This window comes from Cibotium barometz, chromosome 27 (assembly GCF_041138505.1).
Source record: "Cibotium barometz isolate CiBa-2024 chromosome 27, ASM4113850v1, whole genome shotgun sequence".
Lineage (NCBI taxonomy): Eukaryota > Viridiplantae > Streptophyta > Polypodiopsida > Cyatheales > Cibotiaceae > Cibotium > Cibotium barometz.
In genome coordinates, this window is record NC_141072.1 from 5,403,623 (window position 1) to 5,411,376 (window position 7,754).

The 7,754-nt window shown below is 42.4% G+C and overlaps 1 protein-coding gene across 4 annotated transcripts; it reads left to right on the plus strand.

Annotated features, from left to right (window-relative positions):
* Positions 1–3,049: 3,049 nt before the first annotated feature.
* On the plus strand, positions 3,050–7,260 carry LOC147623017 (pentatricopeptide repeat-containing protein At1g11290, chloroplastic-like). Of its 4 annotated transcripts, XM_086821037.1 has the most exons (4): positions 3,051–3,491; positions 3,567–3,646; positions 4,399–4,572; positions 4,661–7,260. In XM_086821037.1, the coding sequence occupies exons 3-4, from the start codon at positions 4,560–4,562 to the stop codon at positions 7,234–7,236; spliced, it is 2,589 nt and encodes an 862-aa protein (XP_086677163.1). In that variant the 5' UTR covers positions 3,051–3,491; positions 3,567–3,646; positions 4,399–4,559; the 3' UTR covers positions 7,237–7,260. The 4 variants fall into 4 exon arrangements, with proteins under 4 accessions (XP_086677160.1, XP_086677163.1, XP_086677161.1 ...); XM_086821034.1 differs by having other exon boundaries at positions 3,050–3,491; positions 4,399–7,260; XM_086821035.1 differs by having other exon boundaries at positions 3,103–3,491; positions 3,738–7,260.
* Positions 7,261–7,754: the final 494 nt, after the last annotated feature.

A 7,754-nucleotide genomic window follows, 5' to 3' on the forward strand; every position in this document is an offset into this window, starting at 1 on the left:
CGACGTGAAGATGCAAGATGGGTGCCTGAGAAATATTTTTGTGCTTTCCCTGAGATCCTCCATTCTTTTCAACAAACCAGCAATTGAGGGCAATTGCAAACTCAAGCAAGAGGGATGTTATGGGAATATATTTTAAGCCCTCTTAAAAATATTATTCTACCCTCTTCGATAATTCGGGGACGCTTGGATTATCTTTGCGTCATGTCAAATTATGTTAATATCATGGGTGATACCATTATAAATATTAATACGTTTGGTGGATATTGACATATGTTTGGGGTCTCCAATGTTTGTTTCAGTTTGTTCGTATGTAGGGATTATTCCCGGGTTCTGGCAAACATGTGTGTGATAATGGTGTGTATGCTTATGGAATATTTATTTCACCAATTTATTGTTGGTTATTTTATAGGTGAAGAGGATTCCGAGGATTGAGGAGAAGTCGCACAAATTTATTACTTGGCACACCATTTTTGTAAACAAGCTTTGTAAATACATGTGCTAGCTTGTGCACATTTTGATTTATTTTGTAAAAGCCATAGTTTATCAAGCATAGACTTGATCTTTAATATTTCGTAAAGCGTGATATGCTTTAAACCCAAGCCAATTTATGGACTCTATTTTTTGAAGATAAGAGAGTATCATGCAAGAAAAGTACCCTTTTTGTATTTTTGGAGGCTATGGTCTATATTGGAATAAAGTATCTCGAAAATACTCATGTGTGGGGGAAAATAGGCCATACACACATGAGGGGGGATGATTGCACCCAATCTTGGAGCCAAATCTTTGTGAGCTAAGTATTTTCATTTGTTTTTGAATATTTTAATCATGGTCATGTGATGTTTGATGAATTGTTGAATTTAAATCAATTTCTTGCAATTTATTTGATTTCTATCTCCTGAGAAATTTAGATCCCGTGACAATTTATGTAGTGTTAAGACCCCAAGGTGGCAACCTAGTGGATAAGGCTTTGGACTTTCTATAGGAGGTCCACGGTTCAAATCCTCTTGGGGACACCTCATACTAAGAGTGTGTTCGCATGCAAGTAGGCACGTAGGCTACCATCTGTATACACCTTAGGCCGTCATCGTTCGATCATCCTGGCACTTGTTTCTACCCTCCTCTTCGCGCGGTGTGCAATGCTTGCCTGCTCTCGATCATAGATGATGATTGCCATGGAGATCATGACTAAACCTATGACGCCCAGTTCTACCAAAGCTGTACATGGTATTCACTCCAATTGGCTGAGCCACTTACTTGTGGGGTTCATCCCGTAGGCTTGTCCACTGCCTACTACAAAAGTGGCCAATATTTGGAAAGGTGGTGGTACCCATTGTGGTACTCTGATGTGTGTGTGTGTGTGTGTGTGTGTATGTGGTGAGTAGTATGGTGTGTGTGTCTATTAGCTGGGTGAAATTCTCGTGTGCGACTAGGAATGGGATAAGACCTCATGAAAACAATTAAAATTATGTAATGTTAATGGGGCCAACAAGATGAGGCCAATTGGATTCCGAATACATGTATACTCCCATGCAAGGGCATTCCATATGACTTAGTGTTTGTTATGGGACTAGCAAGATAGTCTCATTGATTGAGGACCTTGGCATAAAGGTGTAAGAATTGTCATTTGTCTTGACTAAAAGATGAGAGTTGCAATCACGAGGAGATATGAGAATCTGACTCTGATATTTTCTCATGGGTTATGCAACAATTGAGTAGATTGTTTCTAGAGTAGTGTAAAAACTTGGTGCGATGTTGTGTGTGTGCTTCCAAGTGCAGAGGATCCATCTTTGGAGAAAAGCCTCGATAACTTATGGAGTAGTGTAGAAACTTGGTGAGGTGTTGTGTGCATGCTTCTCAGAGTGTGGTAAGGTCAACTTGTGCACGGATAGAGCACCAAACTTTGAATCCTGGGGTTGATAGTTCAAATCTCTTTGAGCAAAGGAATGTCATTGAGTCATCAAAGTCTCAAGTCAATAGTTCCAACCCACAATGAAGTCGCGGAGAAAGCTATAGCACTTTCTTTGCTCCACACTCAGCTTTGGTTTTGCTGGCGAAAATAGCTTAATGGTAGAGTATAGCCTTGCCAAGGCTAGAGTTGGGGGTTCGAGTCCCTTTTTTCGCCTGCAGAATTGCGTCTTATGATCACTTGGGCAAAATTAACTAGAGAAACAACCTAAATCACTGCTGTGAGAAGTGTCTCCATGATTTGATTCCCTAGTGATACAATCATGGCCATAGACAACGCCAAGGATCCATCTATGGAGAAAAACCTCAATAACTCAATGGGTCTATCACTAAGTTATCTACCTCCCAGCATTAGAACCATTTGGTGGATGGTAAAAAAATTCTCTTATGCATTTTTGGGGGCTAGGTACTGGATTTCCATGCAATGAAGGGAAGACAATCTTGTGGCATCCGAGTGACTTTAGCCAAAGATTGTGTAGCTCTAGGAGTAAGATGGAGTAGGGGGTAGATTCCCAAGCCCCTCGTAAACTCGTGAGAAGCATTTATGGACCTTTTCAATGCCATTCCATATGGGCCATTCCACATGGATGCTGAGATACCACAACCCCACACCTCTACCCCATATACATGGTGTGACTTTTTTGGGGGGGGGATGGGGGGTGTATGTGCATGTGCATGTGCATGTGTGTGTGTGTGTGTGTGTGTGAGAGAGAGAGAGAGAGAGAGAGAGAGAGAGAGAGAGAGAGAGCTTAAAAAAACAAAGTGAGTTAATGTTATTGAAATTTATATAATGTAAAATAAATTTTTGGTTATACATGTATTAATGTTACATAAATTTTTGGTTATACATGTATTAATGTTACATAAATTTATTATAAAATATATTATCATAAATATATAATATATGTGTTAGTTTTTATAACTATTTTATAAGTAGAGAGTGGAACATTGGTATCATGTACTTTTATTACATAAAGGATTTTTTTTTTCCAAAATCAATTATCCAAAAAAAATGTTTTTTTCATGTTTTAAATATTTATCTTGCTGATTTCCAACATATAGACACACGCATTATACAAAAATATGTAAAAGATCACGATTCACACCACCTACAAAATATGAGGTGCAGCTGTGTGTGGATTTCATGAGAGCTGAGATGCAGAAAAGCTCTTTCTGTAGCTCAGAACTAACAAAAACTATGCATATAGCCTCTTCACTATGCATTCACCGCACTTATCTGTCTGCTTCTCAAGCTCATTGAATTCTTGGGCGCGTCAAAAAATTGGGTTTTCGTGTATGAATCCTCCACTGGCTCTGTGGGCTGCGTCCAGGGGTGTAAGGCCTCATGACGAGATCTGTGCAGGTTTTAGCCAGTGATGAATCAATAAGTCCCCACAGAATTCAAAGCCTTTTCTACGAAAAGCAAGTGGAATGGAGCTTCCTTGCTTGCCCCAAGAGAGAGAGGCTTGCGCCCACAAAAGCCCTCGAGAGCCCACAACTTGGGCTTGCAAGCAGCAGTCAAGCAGGTGAGTGCTCAAGCATACCCTTGTTATGTGGTTTAAGCATGCTTTTGTCAGTCTTCCAACACCTTTGGAATGCAGGTACGGCATATGAAACCCACGAAGAGTTATGGGGCATGCATATCAATCACCCATCTGATGGATGGAGTCTCTCAAACAAGGTTAGTCACCTAATTAATCATGGTTTTTTATCAAATCTCCCCATATGATTGGTTGCATTTACTGGCACTGAAGTGCTAGGGGAATTTGAAGGAGTAGGGAAAGGACCTCAGGAATCTTTCCGTAAAGGAAACCAGGTCGACCGGTGGGAGAGCCGGTAGCCCTTTTCCTCCAGGGAAAGGATTTCTGAGCTCCTTTCTTGGCTGTCATGGTCCCCCGGGAGTGGGTTACAGCTGAAGAAAGTTACTGGGGAGTGGGCTACAGCTGTGGATGTGACTTGCAAGCTTCAGAAAATCTGCCACGTCAGCCTGTGGAAAGAATTCTGAGGGGCTGAGGTGGTAGCATCTCGTGTACATTCTGCTGTGAATAATGTTTGTCACATAAATGGATAAGATTAATCTTCCCTCGACCAAGAACCATGATGGAGTAGTGAATGGCCATCGGAGGGCTGTTCTGCAGGTGGAGGTGCCAGGGTAATGTAACTGTTATGGACGCTTTTTGTAGAATTTCACACTGCAAATTTGTCTTTTTGGCATGTCACTCTCAGTGGGGGCCCAGAATGTGCCGTTGCATTCTGCAGGAAGGCTCCCTTCATTTACCCTGTACATGACATCATACGCTTTAAAAAACCATGATTCTTGAAAAAATCAGTAGTATGCCCTTCTAGAAATATCAAAATTTCAAGGGTCACCCACCCCTGCAGAGAGTGGTATTCTTGTGAGTCGTCTGACTTTATGTATGGTGGCTCGCGCAGAGAAAGTTTAACATTCAAGATAGCACCATACAGGAAACCTTGTGTGGTGCTGGCTCATGGAACCATTCTTGGGTGGATTTGATGCCACCCTCTTTGAAGCAAGGTGATGTCCACCCTGATCATGGGGTACAAGCAGCCTTTTCTAGTCCACATCAGGATGGATGGCTCAGCAAGGTACATCATTTTAAGCAAGGTGTTTGTAGAAGTAGCCATTCTTTATTCCATATGTTGCAAACATGTATAGACCAAAAAGATGTAGCAGGAGGAAAAAGAGCCTACTATCTTTCTGTGGAAAGTGGACTCGAGTCAGATGCTGTGCTAGGGAGTCACCTGATTCGAATGTTTGAATCCTTTGAGAGTTTGCCAGAGGCCAAACAAGTGTTTAGCAAACTGCTGGCACCCGACACACTTTCATGGAGTGCCATAATCTCAGCACATTGTAAGCTTGGGCAGAGAGAGCAAGCTATGAGACTGTATTTTGAAATGTATAACCTTAGAATACAGCCGGACGGATATGTTTTTGTTGCAGTCCTTAAAGCATGCACAACCATGGCACATGGTAAGCTGATACATGCCCATGTGATCGAAAGCGGGCTTGAGTCACATGTATTTGTGTGCAACACCCTTATTACTATGTATGTCAGATGTGGCAGCCTCGATAATGCAATCGTCATGTTCAACAGGTTGCCGGAGCAGGATGTGGTAACTTGGAGTGCATTGATATCGGGTTACACGCAGTATGATTTTGGTGAGAAGGCGCTTGAGCTTTTTCAGCAAATGCAGATGGACGGCATGGTGCCAAATCCGTTTACTTTTTCTTGCATCTTGAAGGCATGTTCTAGCATTGCAGACTTAGACCATGGCTTGGAGATACACTCATCCATTATTGAGAATGGGTTTGAGTTGGACATCTTCATTGCCAATACTTTGATTGACATGTACTGCAAATGTCACAGCCTTGATGTAGCATGCAATGTGTTTGAAAGGCTTCCAAATAGAGATGTGGCCACATGGAACACCATGATCATGGGCTACGGCCAGATCGGGCATGGTCAAGAGGTTCTCCGACTCTTGCAGCAGATGCAACAAGATGGCATCCAACCTGACAAGGTCACATTTATTTGCAGTCTAAAAGTATGCTCAAGCTCTGCAGCTTTAGAGCAGGGGGAAGAAATTCATGCTCACCTAATTGCATGTGGTTTTGAATCGGACATAATGGTTGGCAACATCCTTATCGACATGTATGGAAGATGCGGGAGCCTTCATTATGCACTCTTAGTCTTTCATAGAATGCTAGAGCGGGATGTCGTCACATGGAGTGGGCTGATTACAGGGTATGCTCTGCATGGGCTTGGTCAAGAGGCTCTTCAACTCTTCTATCACATGGGGGTGGATGGTCTGGAGCCAAATTGGGTCACTTTTGTTTGCCTTACGAAAGCATGTGCTAGCACAGAAGACTTTGGGCAAGACAATCAAATCCATGCCCTCATCATCAAAGCAGGGTTTGATGAAAATCTCTTTGTTGGCAGTGGCCTTATTGACTTGTATGGCAACCATGGCAACGTTCACGATGCACGCATGGTTTTTGACAGATTGCCAAGACGAGATGTGGGAACATGGAATGCCATGATATCTGTGTACACCCAGCAAGGGCTTGTGCAGACAGCTATTCAACTCTTTTGGCAGATGCAACAAGAGGACATGGATCCAGATCAGATCACTATAGTCGGCATCCTTAAAGCATGTTCAAGTATTGTAGCCTTTGAGCAAGGCTTATACGTTCACTGCTTCATATGTGGGATTGGTTTGGAATCAGATTTGTTTGTTGGTAACACCCTCATTGATATGTACAGCAAATGTGGGAGTCTTGATGATGCTTACATTGTGTTTGGCAGGTTGCCAAAGCGAGATGTCATCACATGGAATGCCATGATTGCAGGATTTGCACAGAATTGTAATTACGTGCTGGCTGCCCAATGCTTTAGGGACATGCAACAAGGAGGATTGAAGCCCAATGACGTGACATTTCTTTGTCTTCTCTCAGCATGTGGGCATGTAGGGTTGGTAAATGAAGGTTCTCTTCACTTCAAGTCCATGATAGAAGACCATGGCATTATGCCCATGCTGGAACATTTCAATTCTCTAATTGACATCCTTGGCCATGCAAGGCGTTTCAGTGAGGCTGAAGACCTACTTGAATCAATCCCATTTCAGTTAAATCTTGCAGGGTGGACATCTTTGTTGTTTTCCTGCCGAACACATTGCAATGTCAACCTCGGCAAACAATGCTTTGATCAAGTGGTGAGAATAGATCCAGGCTTCGCACCTGGCTATGTGCTTATGTCGAATATCTATGCTCATGCCGGCATGTGGGAGGATGTGGAGAGGATTCAATACTTGAAAAGGTGTGTGAATACGTGGAAAAAGCCAGCAAAGGCATTTATTGAGATTAACAAACAGGTGCACCAGTTCACTGTGGGGGACAAAACACACCCATGCAGTGATGTGATCTATGCCAAGCTGAAGGCATTGAACATGCAACTTAAAGAGGAAGGGTACATGCCACAGCAACAGCAATTGTTTGTAAATCTGACACCAAACGAGGACAAGGAAGATGCCTTATGCGGGCACTGTGAGAGGTTGGCCATAGCTTTGGGGCTGGTCTCTACACCTCAAGGGACGACCATCCGAATAGCAAAGAATCTTCGTGTGTGTGCTGACTGTCATAATGCCACTAAGATAATATCTAAGATTGAAAGGCGGGAGATTATATTAATAGATGCATACTGTGTTCACCACTTCAAAGAAGGGGGTTGTTCCTGTACTAATAATTATTGATAAAAGGAAGTGCTCTATAATGCATAGCATGAGAGTTGGCTCTTTGTCTTATCCATTTCAATACAAGCGAAACATCCATGAGTCATGCATATACATGATGGTTCGTCAACCTTTACCTTACCCTTGATTGTGGGCCAAGAATAAAGGTAATCCATAGGGGAGGGGAGGATCATGAGAGAACTAGAGTCAAAAATATTGTTTTATCCAATCACATACCGACACTCGACAAAATAATATGTTTCTTCGCTTGGGGTAGATGTGTCTTATTTTTGTAATTGGTCCCCTATTGTGTCGAAGTGTCTTACCTTGCCGACCAGTTGTAACTTCCTTGTGTGGGTGCGCTAGCTACGATCCATGTGTTATGTCCATTGTCACAATGAAATGCTCGACAGCTTAGTAGATGGGTTGCAACAAGGACATGAGTTTGGTGCGAGTTCTCCATGACCACTTTTGCTCCTCTCCATTGTATTGTTTAATGTCAAAATTGAGTTGTATACAAGAAGCTCTATCCACACACT